At 37.5% G+C, this 19,192-nt stretch overlaps 1 protein-coding gene across 1 annotated transcript in view; it reads right to left on the bottom strand.

The window, feature by feature from the left end:
- SHOC1 (shortage in chiasmata 1) overlaps positions 1-14,222 on the bottom strand; it is a 45,098-nt gene extending 30,876 nt beyond the window's left edge. Inside the window, exons 1-8 of the mRNA XM_062019340.1 lie at positions 14,178-14,222; positions 10,929-11,058; positions 10,258-10,339; positions 7,213-7,403; positions 4,693-4,855; positions 4,300-4,402; positions 3,544-3,700; positions 2,124-2,216 (exon numbers count right to left, since the gene is read on the bottom strand). Of these exons, the coding sequence (XP_061875324.1) occupies positions 2,124-2,216; positions 3,544-3,700; positions 4,300-4,402; positions 4,693-4,855; positions 7,213-7,403; positions 10,258-10,339; positions 10,929-11,058; positions 14,178-14,222 (964 nt within the window). The remainder of the gene's footprint in view (positions 1-2,123; positions 2,217-3,543; positions 3,701-4,299; positions 4,403-4,692; positions 4,856-7,212; positions 7,404-10,257; positions 10,340-10,928; positions 11,059-14,177) is intronic.
- Between the last annotated feature and the right edge of the window lie 4,970 nt (positions 14,223-19,192).

The raw sequence follows: 19,192 nt of genomic DNA, 5'->3' as shown, positions 1-19,192 counted from the left end.
TGAACTTCTGCTGTGAACTTCAGCTCAAAAACTGTTTCATTGTGGTGAGAAACAAATTTAGCACTTTTCTTTGAACACAAGAGGAGTTTATCTCCTGATGTATCTAAATGGAACAATTATTTCTCTTTGAGAAATGCTGTCCATATTCGTTCTTGCCTAGTTATTTTTGCCTTTGAGACAGGAACATTTTGACCAGTTAAATTAGTTAAACTCTTCCTACACTCAGAGTGTCATCTCCTCTTCAGAGCACCAACGACTGAGTGAATTCTCCTGTCCCTCAACCACTTTAACAATATACAATTCCCCATAGCTGGCAGGAGAGAGGAAGTCACACAAAGAAATGTTTACAGAAAATGGTGTTATTTTAAGATTCTTTCTAAGTTCAAACAAACATATTTCACTGCTAGTAACTCAGAGAAGACTGCAGTGTATCTCTGCTGAAACTTCTCAATATAGGAACTCCTGTTAGCAACAGTGCATGTGCAGGTTTGCAGGTTTACAGATCTGAGGATATCCTAAAAAAAGAAGGCATGAAAACTGCCTGTGCCCTAAATCTTGGCTGATTCAATGGCAAAGACAAGCCAGCAAACTGGCAATAAATACTAACAACATCACTTTTTTAATAAAGCAATTCAAGATGGTCTGACTTCTCATTTATTTCAGAAGAATGGACTACAATCTAAATACGATCATAGTCAACTTGTTATTAATGTATACAGGAGGAGGGTTCCAAACTGCTCAGGTTACTGCAGTCAAGTACTCAGTTACTGCACTTACGCTATTGCTGCTTACCATAAGTTTTAGAGGTAAAGAACAGTCAGGCAGCTCACTAGATTCAGACTAGGCAATAATCTCCAGATGGAATGAAGTTTAATTTTCTTGGTGGGAAAACATATGGCATACATGCCTCGAGCTTATATATCACACACTTTGAGCTGATATGATTGCTCCTACACAGCCTGCTACAATACAGTATCAGGAGCATGATGCTATCAGTGTGAAGGGGCAAACATCAGTCCAGCTTAAATCACATTGAAACTAAGGCAAGAACAGAGGGCTCTGTCTGGAGAAAATCCAACATTTCTAAAGAATTTTAGTAACTGCTGGATGGAAAACTATAAATTGAACCAACACTGGACGGTAATACTACTACTGTCCACTGCGATAATGGATAGACTTTTGCTGACACAGGATATACATTAGAATGAGAGGTATGTGTTTATTCAAGTATTGCCACTCTGCTCAGGTCACATCCATTTGTAAATGTCACTATTTATGAAGGCTTTTCTGTGTGAAATTAACAGTGAAAAATGTCACCAGCACAGTCATTTTTCTGCCTCTCTTAGTCGGGCAACATTAAGTTGTAAAAATGGTAGGGCCATCACAAATGTAAGAGGTTATTTTGAGAGGTTACACTTTGAATCTGTTAGCTTGAACAGTCACACACCAAACCTCTCTGGCAATCGTGTACATTGTAACCAGCAAAAGCCTGACTGAGTTTCTAGGCTGTTAAAGGTGGGTATGTTTAAAGGCAGCTTGGATTCAATGCACACGTTAGCAAATATTCAAGACATTCTGCGTATTTCTGTGTAAAACAACTCTGATGACAACCTCTCTTAATTTCTAGATCACACAGAATTTCTGAATCATTTCCAAACCAAAATGTCTGCACAGGAGTTTTCAGTCTCTGGAAGTTACAAATTCAGTATGTGTCCCTGAATTGTCCTCTATCACCCTCTTTACATAAGATGTTAACAAACATTAAACTGTGTTCTTTGACTCCACAATTTTAATCAATCTGCCTTAACTTTCCTCTGCCCTCTCTGGTTAGAGGAAAGTTTTTAGATTAAAAAAAACCAAACAAACAACTAATCAAGTGCAAAAGATAGAGACACCACTTGCAGACAAAAGCAACATGAAGGAACTCTGAAGTTGATTGCATTCAAGTTTTAAAACTGTTGAAAGAACTATGGCACGTCTACCTGCTTTTGCTGCAAGTACAAAAAGCAAATATTCTTCTCTTACATCTACACGGTGCATGTACTACGAAGAACAAAATATGGGGACAATTGCTTGAAGAATTTATTTTAAATATCACCCCTTGATTATGTAGATCTTCCTACCTGATTCACAGAATTCAAGCATACTTTTTGAGCACTCTTGTGGTATGGGACAGTACAAAGTTTCTATTTTGTATGTAATTTCTGCTTTGAGATCTGAAAATAGATTTTAAAAGGTGACATAAATGAACCATTTATCTGGGTTTTTTTCCCATGAGAGCATTTCTTTCTTCAAATCGGTTTTTTTGAATCTCTGAACTAAAATTTTATGAAAAATTACAGCTATGCTTAGTAATCCCACATGTTGTAGCTGATCAGAGCTGTGCTCAGTCTCATCTCTTAAATGCACCACAAAATATACAATACATTACAGTCACTATCTGAACTATTCAGAGCTCTAACAATTGCAGTAATATGATTTCTTGAACAAGTAGGTAGCCTAAATGTATGCTGCATTTGTAGATCCTCTTGGTACTAAAAATGACTAAAACACACCAAAAAGTAATATGAGGTTGATGTCTATGTACCTTGACCTTTCACAGTGAAGGCTGGGTCATTCAGCTTGGAACATGGCATGTAGGTTGTGATGAACTAAATGTATCAGTAATGCCTCACATTACTAAATGTGATGTAACTAAGTGTATATGAAACTGCCTTAGTCAAATACACACTTTTCATTCCTGTCTTCAAAAAGAGACTGGACTGCTCCAAACTGATGCCCTATCAGAAGCAGAATTCGGCACACCACCTCCGTACTAAGAAGCACAAATCTTGCTTCTTTGAGCTGCTTCCATAGAAGTGGTTTTCCTCACATTTTAGCCAAGATCAGTTCCAACTCTCATTTTTTTTTTTTAAGTAAAAAGATCTCAAACATGGTGTTTTTCTTTCAACTACAAAAAAGTCATAGATATCAACCCAACAGCCAAGAAGCTGTACTTATCTAAAGTGTAAAGCACTTAATAACTTTTCTTAAATTCCTTTAAAGAAATTATTACTTTAATTTAGAATATTCCTGTTATCCATGGAGGAAATTAACCAGTTTTCACTGAAAATCTATGTTTATGTTTGCAATTACAATGTAATACAAGCAATTCATACTGTACGACTGCATTGCATATAATCCTCTTCAGAATGTCTCTGAAAGTAAATTTAATTACAGAGAAGAAAACATAACACTAAATTATTATATTCACGGTAGACTGGATATCAGGAATCATGGTTTACGTTAATTTTTCCCCCAGGATTACAGCACATGGGTTGAACTAAATGGCAAACAGTTTACTTCCCCTTGGCTACTTGAGGAGACATTTTAACACTTAGAAAACTGGGTATAGCACAGCTTGTAGTCTCATACTGGGAAACTCTCATTTGACAGGCTGTGATGTAATTCACGAGTTAACTGATTTCAAAAGAGATAGATTGTATTAAATGTGTGCAAACAAAAGGAAAATCAGGTCAAGCACTTAAGAAAACCAACCCTCACCTGCCTTGATCACCTTTTTGCATATGACATCATCAGCCATAGTTTCTGGAGCTAAATTAAAAAACTCTTTCAGTTCCAAGTATGATGGAATCTTAGCAGAATCTGATCTACCAGTGCTGACTCCATAGAATTCTAACTCAACAGGCAACATGAAATGCTGAAAAATATGAATCACAAGAGATAGGTATTAATCACAGCAGAATGGCACATAAATCTCCTTTGACGTTACTGTACAGTCTTAGCTTTTTCAAAATCTTGACATACCTTCCAAAGCAATCTAAGATCTTTTAAGATATTTACACTGTGTATACAAACCTTTGTTCAATACAGAACAACTACAGTATCTAAAATTTAGCCTGTGGAGTAAAAAAAAGTGGATCTGAACTTACAGTTCCCAATCAAGTAAAATCCTCCTTTCTGTCATTGAAAGTTTGGTTTTAAGAACTTTGAAAAACGGAGAAAAAAATAGATTTGACTCTTTTGAAAAAAAAGCCAAACTGGTCCACTAAATACGTGTCTTGGAACTTTCCCATGCATGTCATGGCTTCCTGTTCTCATTCACTTTTATTCTTAGTGTAGCAATGCCTACATAAAACTGCCATACATTAGGTCCCAGCTAATCAGAGTAGAGAAAAGAGAAGGCCAGAAATATTTGGCAAGTATGAAAGGAATTCAGTAAAATGACTTACAAATAAACAAACACACGTAACATAAAGTAATCACTAGAAAACTATTCAGTAAGAAACTGTGTGATACCTCTTCATCTTTTACAGATATGGTACAGAAGTTCTCTTTAATTTCCTGCAATTCTTTTTTATTCTTTTCTGACTCCATTTCATTTTGGAAAGTCAAGCATTCCCTTTAAAAGATAAAAATATAAATCAAATTACTTTTATATATTACTTCATATCTAAGGCTGAAATTCTTAGCAGTGGCTTTGACAGCCATGTTTGTGTTTTTCTCCTAAATCCATGCTTTCCTTAGAAGGCAATTACAAGGGATTCTTCATCAATCAATTAACTGAAATTATTTTCCAAGAAACAGGACATTATATGCAGTGTTATATTCCTAAGTAAGTAGGAAGTCTTTACCTACTGCAAATATAAACTAGTTAAAATGTTGATACCAGACTCCAGAGGTTTCAGATACCTGAAAATGTGCTCTTCTGTTAAATTATGTCCCTCAGAATCTAAAAGAGGATCTCTCACTACAAAAAACTGAAGTCTGCACAGAAGTACAGATGAAGTAGGTAATTTTTTACGAAAAGTTTCAAGATCATCAATAAAAATAAGCTCCTCTTCCATACATAACTCTGAAAAAAAAGACAAAAAAACCACATTAACAATATAAATACAAAAAGAATTATCAGAAAAAAAACCCTGTTAAGCAACTGTTGGAATACTATAAATGTCAGCAAACTTTAAATATTTTAGTATTTTGGCTTTAAATGCAACAAAGCTTAGACTTCCAATGGTTCATGTGATAAGCTTTTGTTTTCGTTTGCTTTTTCTTTTGTCTTACATAACACCTGTCAAAATGAAAAGGCACTTTCTTTCCATTCCCTAGATTGCATTATAAAAGTTTTGAGGTAGGTTTTGTTCAGTGCAAATTTTAACATGGGTATGTGTCTCTCCATCCATATCTAACACTTAAATGTACATTCTCCTATTTTGAAACAACAATAAATTTATTTACAAAACAATCAGACAAAAATATAAGTTAGAAATTATTATGATTTCAAGAAAGATGACATTATGGACCTTAATTTATTTTTAATTTAAAACTACTACTCTCCATGATACAGCTTATTTTTCACAATTGTAACTTGAATGCAGTGTCATCTCTTTCTTTGATTCAGTAATTTCTGATTATCAAAGCTCTTCAGATCTTTAGTGGCCTGAATTGTGTGCTCAAGTATTTTGTCAATCAGGGGCCAAATATTCCTTTCATGTTTGAATGGGGGTTTAGCTGCCAGTCTTATCATGTGCTAGTAGGATAAAGTTACTATTCTTCAGCTTCATTGTACAAAGATGGTTGCCATTCCACTGTGACCTCATTCTCATAACAGACACTCTATGTAAAACAGAAAGGCTATTAATAGCATTCAAAATATTGAAAACTTATTTGTTATCTAAAACAAACCTAATATAATTGGGAAGAAGATTAGAACACTACATTTACTGACTGAATCAAATTAGGTTTTTTAAGTTTTCCATTCCATGTGCTTTGTATTTCACAGGTTTTAACTTTCTTGCCATTTCCCACTACTTTAGTCCCATAATAATTTACTAGCAACATTTAACATTCACAACACTATTGGAAACTTTAAACAAGTACTTCTAAATATTATTCCTAGTAAGTATTGTATGCATTATTTCTTAAATTACACCTCAAAAAATGGAATGACTGAAAGAACTGATTTTGTTTTCTGAAAGGAAGAATAGAGTTAGATTAACAGAAATAACCATGAAACATTTTAATGTGCACATGCTAGTAGTAAAAAACTCCTGCAATAATAAAACTAGCTATTTAGAATCAAAGTATAACCTTCTTCTACAGGAAAAATAGATTTGAAATTGTAATTTCAAACCCTGACTCATGTTATTTCTTTTTTTTTTTGTCATTAAAGGTCAAATAATTACATCATTCAGTCATCACATTTCACTTCTTTTAGCCATTGGTAAATTTCCATGGTTTCATACTCTGTGTATGTATCTTCATGCCTTTAGTGAAAACGAGTTAGTCTTGTGCTCTTAGCAGACTAAATGGCATTAAAACACAGGACCTCAATGACACAAAATAGTTTTCAAATCTTTCACAACAGCCGCTTTTAAAAGTGTTGGAATTAATACTTCCCTTAAAAGTCAATGGACTTTTGCTAACATTTCTATCTTTAATGCAAACACAAAGTTGGGTTGGCAGTAATACACTGGTTACATTGAAAGATAATCCTTTGCTAACTCAGTAAACCAGTCACCAGAATAGTCAACAACTTAATGTTCTCCCATTAAAATAAACAGAAAAAAAATCAGTTTCTTTAGCTTGTCTATTTATGTTTAAGTACACTAATTGCAACTTCAAAGAGTATAAAATGTTTTACAAAATTTATACTTTTATTTTTTCTTTTGGATCCTCCTGTCCATGGAAATGTAGCTCTTTTGACTGTTCCTAAGATACAGCAAAACATCTGAACTACTTTTTATTCTCTTTGTAAGCACACAGTATACACAGCTTTATTAATTATTGAAACATTCTTTCATATGCCACCTACATTTGAAAAAAAAAAATCAAGTAATTACTTAGTCAGATGAATTAAGATTACTATCTTTCACTAATTAACCATAATATACTTGGATTGTTGATACTTTGTTCCTAGTAAATGTTATCTTGTACCATACTGCATTAAGAACGACCTGCCTCTTCTGTGTGTCTGGAAAAATCTCTTAGTAAATGATTACACTACTTCACTTTTTTAACGTAGTATAATTATCAGATGGGAAAAAAAACACCCCTTCCAGTGAAAAAAAGAAAAGCAATAATTCAGAATAATAAACAATAATACAATTGAATTAAACATGTGCTTAACATTTGGTTTCCTGTGATCCGAATTCATGATACATATTATATGTATTCATAAAAAGCTAGAAAATGGTGACTTAAACACTTTACCTTGCCATTGTTCTGTAAATTCAGTGGCATAGACAGCCTTCAAATATTTTTCTTGTCGGGGTTCTTGCTTAAAAACATTACTCATAAGTAAAAAAGCTTCTTCTATGTCAGTCTGAGAGCAGGGATTTGAACTTGGAATAACTTCCATCAACTCATTACTAATAGGGAACTCTATGGAAGAGATAGGTTTCCTAAAAAGTAGGAAAAACCATGACACTTAGCTGTTGTTAAAGCACAGTCATATCTTCCCTGACTCCTCAGTGAATCAATGTCACCCAAAAAGATACTGTAAGAACTTTGATGACCACTGTATTCACTGAAGAAGACGAGAAATTCCAGTTGTTACTATTCACTAGATACACAAACTACAGGGTTAATTCTTCCTCAAGAAAAGGCCCTTTAAGCTTAACCTCCAGCCTTAAATTGAACAAAAAGATACTTGCAGCAAACCTATTGATGTCATAACATTTATGACAAAAGTTTGCTGCTGTGTTTCAAAAATCAAGCAGAAATTCCAAGCAATTACAATGTTGAAAAGAGAGGATAAGTGAGAAAACAAAACCACTTAATGTTCCTGTCACTTTTCACACTAATGCCTAGTGTTATTTGTCAGGAAAAAAAAAAACCAAACCAACACTTGCCAAATAAACTTCAAAATCATTTGACAATAGTAACGGAGCTATGCACTTCCTCTTCACATGGTACCACCTCTACAGGAAAAGCACCTCTCCATTGTTGCAACAGAGGCAGAATGTCATTGGCAACCACATCATTCACTGCACAGCCCTGATCCACACTATGAGCATGATGATTTCTGTACCATGAATGAGTAAAGGACTATGCCAAAAAACCAGAATGCAGCAATGCAATTAAAGACTGTATCACAGTGAAATCACAGAAGACTGTCACTGTAAGGTACTAGCAAGCCTCGTTCTGTTTTTTTCTGTCCATGATTCTGCAACCATAAGTTTTCTTCACAATAATTTCTTGATGCAGATTTGAATATAACATTGTCACAGTTTGACATGACAGCCTTTTCTGGTAAGGGGGAAGGGGCTGTAAAGATGGGTCCTGTAAGTACTTGCTCAAAACTCTCCCCAGCTCTCAGTCAGACCCACTTCTGGGGCTGAGCCAATTAGATGCCTCCATGATCACTTTTTAAGAAGAAGGCAGAAGGGGAGGCTTTTTCCTCCTTCTTCTTCCTGTTTCTTCCTTCTTCTGTCCCTTCTTCTTGCTGGTGGTGGTGCAAGGAGTAGGAACAGTGAGAGAAACAACCATGCAGACTCCAAGGTCAGTGATGAAAGAGAGGAGGAGGTGTGCTGGAGCAGAGACTCCCCTGCATTCTATGGAGAGAGCTGGTGAAGCTGAGATTTATTTTCTTTAAAGACCCCGCATCAGCGGTAGAGACTCATTTTGATAATGAGCCTGCATCAGGGGCAGTGATTCATTCTACTAAAGCTGACCCCGAGCCATGGGCAGCAATTCACTTCATTAAAGGCCCTGTGCCATGGACAGTAACTATGGTCAGAGGAGGCTGTGTCCTGTGGGAGGGACCCAATCACTTAATCACAGACCCTGAGCCAGGGGCAGTGATTCTCTTCATTAAAACTATGGCCAGAGCAGGCCGTGTCCCAAGGAAGGGACCCAATATTCACAGGAGCTGTAACTGTGGGGAGGAACCCACGACAAAGCAACTCATTAAACTTATGCCCAGAAAAGGCCTTGTCCCAAGGGAAGGACCCTCTATCTGCAGAAACTGCAACCATGGTGAAGACTCCACGTCAGAGATATTCACTGAGGACTGCATCCCGTGTGAGGGACCCTGTATCGGCAGAAGCCGCAGCTGCTGGGAACAACCCACACCAGAGAAGTTCATTGGGGACTGTGTCCAGGGGGAGGGACCCCATGTTGGAGTGGGGGAAGAATGCCACGAGTCGTCCTCATCTGAGAAGAGAAAAGCAACAGAGCCCATCTGTGAGAGACTGACCACATCCCCCACTCCCTGCCCCTCGTTGTGCCACTGAGTAGGGAGGAGGTAGAGATATCGGGAGCAGGTAGCTGGGGCTGGGAAGAAAGGAGGGATGGGGGAGGGAGATCTTAAAGTGCTGGTTGGAATTTTCTCATCCTCCTACTCCCTTTTTGCTCTTATTCCATTCTGTTTCTTGTAGAATAAACTTTCCTACTTTCCTCTCTAAGTCAAGTACTGGCATCTGTTTTGCCCGGAACCGTATTTGGCAGAGACCCCTCCCTGCCCTTGTCTTAATCCACAACAACCTTGTTTATCTTTTTTACCTCCCATTTTGCTTGGGCCTCTGCCATCCTACTGAAGGTGGGGGTGAATGGGGGGCCCCGAGCGAGAGACTGTTGTGGTGCTGCTGTGCTAACTGGGCCAAACCATGACAAACATAGATTTTAGACTGGTCACATTGAGAATTGTTTGAGATTACATAAAATTTACTAGTTTTGCAGAACTATAATTTTCTTTCATGTCTCATATATGCTCATGATTGTGTTGCAATCCTGTTTTTGAAGTGCACTCTATTTCAGAGTTCATCAGACACATTTTGACTTCTTTTATATATATAAAATTTTAAAATAAATATGTCTATCTTCAATTGCTGTAATGTAAATTAGACTTCCTGTAGCTGCTTTTTACACCTTTTCAAAGCTTTATAAACACCATGTTCTTCAAACATTTTCTTCTACAGTTATGAGAGATAAGATGGGGGAGTTACTAGAGGAAGAGGAGAAAAATATCGTCATGGTTTCTTTTCATGCTCAGATTTCACAGACTCTCCAATGCCGTAAACAGATTACACAAACATTATAAGAATCAGATAGAGATGCAGAAAACTCCATAAAAATGCAATACTTCTTTTAGTGAACAAATCATCTTCAAGCTGTCTACTCCATTTCACAGTTCCAGTGTACTTGCTACTGTTAGAAAACATTTCCATATCCTGTTATCATCTTTAGGTTATGATTCACCAAGTACCTGAACAACATGAAAAAAATCATATAAGTTTTTAATTTAAGGTTACCAACTTTTCCAGGAAATCCTCCACAGATAAACTTTTCTTCCATTGATCCAATACTGACACAGTCATCATGTTCTGTGTTGAAATAACTGAAACAGAAAGAGAGAAAAAGAATCACACAGGAAATACTATTTTTTTCTTTTTCTGTATTAATCAAACAATTATAGAGGTTAACCAAACTTTACACAGAATGTACAGACAAAACAATGCTTTTAGTTTGCATGAGCAGAAGTAAATGCTAATATAGTAGAAATTGGTAAATACTTTGTTTATATGTGTTTACATCTATGCTCTGATATCCCCAGGTTTTTCAACATCTCAAAACCTCAACATCATCATCTTTCAAACTTCTCCCAGCTAACCCTATTTAATATTTTACTTATCTCTGACCACTACTTTTCTTCCATAACCACTGGAAAAGTTTTCCAGAAATTTCTACAAACTAACCAAATATCAGCCTCATTTATAGTGCTGTTCACAAACAAATAACCATTACCCATTCATTTCTACTTAGGCAATGAACTTGTTCTGCCTTCAAGAGCTGTATGAACTGACGCACAACTACTTCCAGGAAGAATCTGGAGATTTTTTTTACCAGATTTACGTTATGCATAAACACAAGCTTTTCCTTTAACCCACAGCAGATCTAAACTAAAACCTCAGGACCATATAACCTACCTCTAGTCCATGGCTTCCTATACTTATCATCAGCAAACAGTCCAGTGAGATGATACTTTTCATCTTGACGTAAACAGGGAGGAAAGCAAACTGATAATCTCCAGATGGAAAACTTCTGCCTTGCCATGCTCTGCACAGAAAAAAGCACATGGCAAAAATTTGAGAGGGACTTTTTGTGAACTACTTCTTAAAAAAGTCCCACTGTTTTTAAGTGTTTTCTAGTAGAACACGGTATTTTATATTTAAACTTCTTCTTTTTTTTTTTTTAAATTGATACAACCCAAACTAGGAGAAGATATTAACATCTAACTGATCTGATCTTTAACTTTGACACCATACTTCTGTATATGCAAAACTGCACATACATATAGCTGCACCAACTCTGCATGTGCAATTACAAGTGATTATCTTAACACTTGCATCAGTCTCCTAAACTCACAAGTGTATCAAATGACCAGAAATTATTTAAAATCATTCTTAATATTGCTGTTTTAAGTGCTCATAATATTTGAAAACCTCAGCTTTCATGTGTTATTACGGGCTAATAAAAGCCCTTTATAAATCCTTTTACTTTGAACAAAACCACAGGATCTTGGTTGTAATCAACTGAATTCTGTAATTAAATAGTGAAAGTAGCAACTTCAGTAGCTCTTCACTGAAGACCGTCATCAATAACCATCTAACACTTCTTTTGTCACAAAAGCCCACATGCAGTAGTGTATAAATAGCGCAGAGACACAGTGTACTTAGGAAGCATTACAAAAAGAGATTCTTATGCAAGAGTTTGATTTTAACAAGTTTATAGCTTAGAAAAAAGTCTTCCTCAAAAATTCTAGGATGTAAAAGGCATATTAGAAAAGGCATCTGGCTGCAGAAATGTAGGAGAAGATTGTGAATGAGACTAGAAACTTCTCTCTAGTTCTAAGTCCATCACCTGACAGCCCTTCTCTCCATTGAAACAAGGTGTAAGGATTGTGACTTAACAGCTCTCAAAGTACTCTTATGTTACAGAAGAACAATCTGCTGGTTGAAGTACAGACTTCCGAGCAAGTAAATACAAGCAATAACATGACACAGATCAGAAACGAATTTTAAAAACCAGCATGTAAGTTTACAGAGGCTAAGTTTAATAGCTAAAAGTGTTTTCAATCACTGATGTTTGTAAAATGGAACCAATATGTCATAGGGCTATTGTCATAGATAATGGCCTTAAATCAGGAAAAATGTGCCTTTAATAGAAAAGTTAAAATGAATTTGTTCTAAGTGCACAGGTTAAGCTAAATCAATTCACTTTGCAAAATCTACTAATACATAGCCTTCCTTGCTTTTCTCAAATTTATAAAAACATTTTTCCAGACCTTTATTAGTTAAAGACTATGGCATTTAATCAGTGCATATTTACCCTTGTTTCGCAAGGAAATTTAAATGTCTCTGCAAATTTATCTTCTAATCAAGAGGTATGATGTGCATTTTTATAGTTTCATGCAGCTTGCATATATTGTCAGTTTATAACATAAGAGAAAGCTGAACTTCTAAGATGACTTTGTAATCACATCTACAGCATGTGTGAACATGAGGAATCAAACTCTTGTGTCCTTGATGACTGAAAAGGCTCATTTCTTCTAATATACACTTATACTAGGCAGCTGGAAAAATTGTATTTGAAGTTGATAAAAATGCATAACAAATACATTTAAGAGCAGGATTCCACACCCAGTTGAGGCAGATGTTTGCAGGAATCAGTCTCTGATATGCTCCTCTAATTCTTTCTTTTCCCAAGAGCAGGAAAGAATAGGCAAGTGCACTTGATATAGTAGGTGCCCAAGAAATCAATTTAACCTTCATATACATTCTAGCAAGGAGATAGAAGTTAGGCCCAAGACTGGAACAAGAACCTGCAGTTTTAGAACAGCACAGTCACGTCTGTAACACCTTTAAATGACTCATTGCATCCATTAACCCCCTTCTGGTGGTATCACAGAGACACAATCACACTGTTCATTCAGCAAGTCACTAAGAAGTTTCCCACTAAGAAGTTTCTCTTCTGCCATTTTATCACTTGTCCTGTAATCAGCACTGCCCTACTGAAAAACTCAGGCAAGAATAGACATGAATTGTAATTTTTCTCCCTTGCACGATAGCTCATGACATGTTTTGCTAACATACTTTTTTTTTAATTTATAGGAAACACAGAAACATCTGAAGATCAAACTGAATGGAACTACTGTAAGAAGATCTTAATGAAAATATTGAATGACAGATTGCACATTGTTGGAGCTGTAATAGAAAAAGAAGTTCTAGTTGCTACAGTCTAGGAAAACACTATGCACACATGCAAGTACTATGTGGAACAACTCTTGCACTCCAAGGAAAGGAATGTTGGCAAAGTGTTTCATAATGTGGATCTCAGTTTACTCACAAGTCCTATTGCTGGACTACTTCCCAGGCTGCATTTCTCCAGCTATGTGCCAGGACTTCTGGTTTATGGACTTTTGCTGTCCTCAAACTCTTGAAGGCATGTCTTACTACCTTGTTCTGCTCACATGCTAGAAATGTCCCCTCTTGGCAAAGCATCACTCTGCCAGAGAAGATTTTTATTTGGCTCATAGGTTTTGTTTGAAAATGTAAGTAAAAACTCAATTAAGTAAGACAGCGTGCTTCAATGATAAGCAATCGGTAACATCACACAGATGCAGACAGGAAAGAAAAACAAGACTTTATAATGTTTCCATGTCTTGACTGATCAACATCCATAAAGCCAAAATATTCATTGTGGGTGAAAACAAATCTATTCTCATTAATTTAATCTAAAACATTATAAAAGCTCTTCCCTACCATCAGTGGGGAATACAATGTTGTGTATCACTATCCTAATACATTTTAAAGTAGCTAGAAAATTGGATTAGTTTTCCAAAAAGGTAATTAATTTAATTTTTTGCATTAGAAGCCACAGTGCACTCTCCAGAGAAAGCTCTAAGTAGGAAACTGGCTATAAAACACAATTACAATTGCAACACACACACACACACACAAATTATGCTCTTCAATTTGGGCAAAATTATACTTTAAGTTTTTATTTAAATAACCTGTAATCATTTCACAATGTTATCATAGCAAGTGCAGCAACCTCACTGAAATAGGATTCCTAAGATATTATGTCTCTGTATCATTTTTTAATGTGCACTCAACCCTTTCATCAGTTACTGACATATTTCTTTCAGAATATTAAGAGAAATAATAAAAATATACCTCATATAAATAGTCTGTTGAGTGATACTTTAAAGCAGCAAACATGTTGTTTTGTGATGTTTTCAACACTTCATTTGTCTAGAAGATATACAAAACAGGGATTAATTAAGAGTGTTCTAGATCATGCAAAAATATTGAAAGAGAAGGTTGAAATTAAGGTTCTAAAAGAATAACATCCTAATTTCTGCTAGCACATGCACCTTGGACTGAATTTTCTAAAGAAGGCTCCCCAAATCATTCAGTAATATTCCTTTGAAAAGATGTAACAGACTAAGGCTGTGGACAACTGATTTTATCAAAAGGAATAGGGCTTCTGTTTTGTGGGTTTTTTTGGCTATGCCTCTGACCTGGTTCCAGTGGGGGCAGAGTTAATTTTCTCCTAGTAGCTGGTACAGGGCTACATTTTGCAGCTACATTTTGCATTTGTGCTGTAAAATGGCATTGATAGCACAGAGGTGTTTTGGTTACTGTTGAGCAGTGCTTACACAGTGTCAAGGTCTTTTCTGCTCCACCCTGCCCTGCCCGTGAGTGGGCTGAGGGTGCACAAGAAGCTGGGAGGGACACGGCCAGAAAAGCTGACCTGAACTAGCCAAAAGGCTACTTCATACTATAGGACATAATCCTCTGTATTCAAAGTGGGAGGAGTTGGCCAGGACGGGTGGATTGCTAGTCAGTGGGTGGTGAGCAACTGCACAGTGCATCACTTGGGTTTGGGGTAATCTTTCCTTCTTCTAAAAACTTTCTCTTTAAAAAAAATAATTTGAATAATATAATTATTTGAATTATATAATTATTATTGATAGTATATTTCATTTTAGTTAGCAAACTCTTCTTCTCTTCATGCACAAGTTTTTTTTTTTCCCCTGATTCCCCTTCTGATCCCATGTGGAGGGGGAGGAATGAGTGAGAGGCTGTGTGGTGCTTAGTTGGCAGCTGGGGTTAAGTCATAACAGCCTCTTCCTGTTTGCTTTGCAAAAACCCCTTCAAACCGTTAAGTGAATGTAAGCAATACAAATGACCTCCCTTAAGCAATAATTTTGAGAACTGAGATGATTCAATTAATTTTTATGGATTCTGAATTAGCTTTTAAAGAGAGTATTTCAGCTATCTAACCTATTAACTTTCTACTGCTTCATGTATTTATGAGTGGCCATCTCTCTCCTTCAGTTTTACAAAGGAAAAGGTGAGTCCACAGGCTGGTTCAGAGCAAGAGGAATTGCTGGAACACTAGGTTCTAAACTATTTGATGCATCACCGGGAGTTAAATGAAAACTATGTAAGGTCAGAGATACAATGTGGGTGCAAAACAGGATATATTGTTGGATAAGGTATGAGAATTCTTGTTCTGAATTAAAATTAGGTAGAAGAGTCAAGGTTAAAGTAAGTTAATTCCATGCAAAGAGTGTACAATATAAATGAAATGTAACCAATGTAAATTGTAGGGCCATAGGGGAAACTTGTGACTCAAAGCTATATACACATACATACCTGTAGGTAGCAGTAATGTGACATTAAGCTTAAAATTGTGTAAGTAAGTGCTGGAAAAGCCGAATTTGGATCTGGATGTAACGAAATTGTGACCAATGAGGAAAAAGTAATTATGGTTTGGTTGCTTGACAGGAGGAGTCTGGGCAGAGAAAAGGAAGTACAGGAGAGGTAAAACAAAGGGTTAAGGGAAAGAAAAGAAATCAGGAATAAGGCATAAAATCAGATGGAAAACAAAGTGGAGGGGAACTTACTGATAGGAGTGTGGACCAAACCAAATCAGTGGACCAAAACCACCAGAGATGCTAAGGAAAACACTTTGTACTAGCTGCTGGACACTCAATTATGTCTACGGGGGACTTGGTGTGGGAAGGTGAAGCAAGAAAGGATGTATTCATAAGAAGGATAGATTTGTACCTTAATAAAAGGCAAAGAACGTCAGGGAACAGAACTGTAACATAATCGTATTGATGTCTATCACTCATTACTGATTCTTTATAGCAATGTAAGAATGCAGTCATACACTAGGCAGCAGAAATGCAATCATTACAGTGATCTAATTGAAAATTAATAGAACAGTAGTGAACAGCTTAATAGCCTCTTAAGGCAATTCTAGTTCCATAAGGGTATGTCTCTCAACAGAAAAACATCAAAACAACCTCAATCAGCTACATTTCAATTTTCCAACTTAAAATGGGAAGAGTGGGACTTAGAAATACTAGCCTGTGAGCATACACAGAAATTCAAGTGTACTTAAAACATTTCAAGTTTTTAAAGCAGATACAACAAAACTACAGATGAACACAATGCCATTTCATTCTTTGAGAACTCTTGGTAAAATCAATTTAAGCAAGTGAACATTCAATATTAGGTATTTCTCCCAGCATCAACAGATACAGAGTTCACACATCATGCAACAGTACAGGCTAGGGGTGAAAAGTGAGAGAGCAGCTCTACAGAATGGGACCGGGCATTTCTGGTTGGTAACAAACTGACCATAAGCCAGCGATGTGCCCAAGAAGGCCAATGGCATTCAGGGATCCATCCAGAAGAGTGTGGCCAGCAGATTGAGGAAGGTTCTGCTCCCCCTCTCCTCTGCCCTGGTGAGGCCTCATCTGTAGTCCTGTGTCCAGTTCTGGGCTCCCTAGCTCAAGAGGGACAGAGAACCTCTAGAGAGAATCTAGCACTGGGCCACCAAGATGATCAGGGGGACTGGAACACCTCCCTTATGAGGAAAGGCTGCAGGAACTGGAGCTGTTTGGCCTGGAGAAGATGGGGGATCTCACTGAACGAGGGTGAGGGAGCCCTGGCACAGGCTGGCAGGAAGGGTGTGGATTCTCCTTCTTGGGAGGTTTCAAAACCCACCAGGATGTGCTCATGTGTGACCTGATCTAGGTGGACCTGCTTCTGGAAGGAGTTGGACTGGATGACCTTTAGAGATCCCTTCCAACCCCTACCGTTCTATGATTCAGTGCATCATTCTATGATCAGTGAAGAACCAGCAGTGGCTAAGTGGTGACATGTAATGGAAACAGAGGGCAGTAAAGCCATAAACGAACCTGGAGCCGGGCACCACAGCACGGACAGCCGCTACCACTCGCCTTTCCCTCAGGGCCACAGCACCTCCGCCGCGGCCGACCCCGGCCCGCCCCCTGCTCGCGCGGGAAGCGCAGCTCGCGCCTCTGATTGGCTCTCGCCCCCTCTACGCTTGGCGCGCGTTGGCGCCCTTTTGCTCTGCGTCTCATGGGGGCTGCGGGTAGGGGAGCGGCGCCCCCTTTCAACCGTGGGCCCTGTCCCAAGCCTCTGAGGATCCAGAGGCAGCCCTGTCACCTCAGGCTGTTAACAGGGAGTTGCCGCAGGGCACTCTGCAGGAAGTCGTTTGACAGTGACCAGGGCTACTGGCTTTATTCTAAATACTGCATCATTTCCTTTACAAGCAGCGCTGCCAAGGGGTCACAGGCACGTAGCCTATAAGCTCTGTACAAAAGAAGAGTTCTCAGGAGGAGCTGGTAGGAAAACTTATATGCTCTTTAAAGCTGAAAATGTATTTAAAGCAATATTTAATGCAATTAAATACCTAAATCTCATTTCCTGTCCAAGTGTAGCTGCTTGGATAGAACAAGAAGCTGAGGAAAGAGGTGAGGTTAGTTTTTGAAGTGATTGCATCTAAAACTTCTGTTAACCTGCTGTTTGTTACCTTGGGAACAGGGGTAGAAAGAAGCCAGAATTTAACATCCAGGAATGCTTCCATTCATACTCAGCGGGTGTATGAAATGTCACTTCCTAGAAACATCTGTTAGTTTTGGGAAAAGCTTTTTATTTTGTTTGGGGGTTTTTTATGTGTGGGTTGGTTTTGTTTTTTTTTTTTTTCTTCTTTAATTGGGTGCTTTAATTGGCTGGTTAAATTGCTCCCACAGCGCTCAGGCTGCTGTCTGCTGAAAAAGCAGGCAGTTTAGCATCATATTTCTGCTCTGGTGCAGGCTGACTAATTCCTGGACCAACAGAAATGTCAGGACTCGTTGGGAGAATGCTTCCTCTTCCTCCCAAGACTTTACACACATCTTAGCTGCAAATAGGCTCCAGATACAGTTCTGATTGCTGGAATGCTACTTTCTTACTGCAGTTGGCAACACAAAGCTATATTCCATGTCCCTGAAGTATGTCATAATGCTGCAGCAGGTGCATTCAGCCTGTTGCTACAATAGTTCTGTGAGTCTGTAGAAAGTGGCTTCTCCAAAAATTCCTAGGCTGAGACCCAGATAAGGATGGATTTCTGTGAGGAAAACAAAAGCTACGCTGTTCACTCTAAGAGCTCCATAAACTTATCAGTGAGTTAAAAAGTTAAGTAAAAAGCATATGGACAGATGATACTTTTATCACTGTGAAGTGTTATTTTTTTTTTTAACTGAGATGACAGGTTTAGCTTAGCATTAGCAGATTTTTTTCCAAGCACAGGCATATTGCAAATGTGTTCCAGGCAATTATTCCCCTAAAAAGAGCAAATACCAGTAGTTTATTGTTATCCTGGTATTTATGTTTTTAAAATGTATTTCTATTCTTCCCTCTGAAAACACAAATTGTTAGTCCAAGCAGCTTATTGCAGAAAACACAGGGACTTCCAATTAAAAGCATTTCAGACACACTCCTCTCGCAGTTGGAATGCATGTTTTTATCCCAAACCAGGAAACAAAATAACAACATATTGTGGATAAGTGAACAGGATGTTATAGGAGAGAGATGACTCCCAATAGCAAAGCCTTAGAAGTACTTGGAAAAGGTAAAAATAACAACAACTAGTAGATCAAATCAACTACCAAGAAGAAATGCAGCATCACATACAGTGATTAAGGGGCTAGAGACATCATATGAATATTATAACATCCAGTTTTTCTTAGTCATATTGAATGGGTACACATCTGCACAAGAAAATTTATAGTACTTCGTAGTTACCTCCATGATTTTCCTCAGATATACATGTACATCTGGATGTCTGTACCTACAGCTGTTAAACAAATGCATTGGGGGTTGTT

Source organism: Colius striatus, chromosome Z (assembly GCF_028858725.1).
Source record: "Colius striatus isolate bColStr4 chromosome Z, bColStr4.1.hap1, whole genome shotgun sequence".
Lineage (NCBI taxonomy): Eukaryota > Metazoa > Chordata > Aves > Coliiformes > Coliidae > Colius > Colius striatus.
Note: the sequence above shows the minus strand (reverse complement) of the source record. Positions and strands in the feature narration are given on the sequence as shown.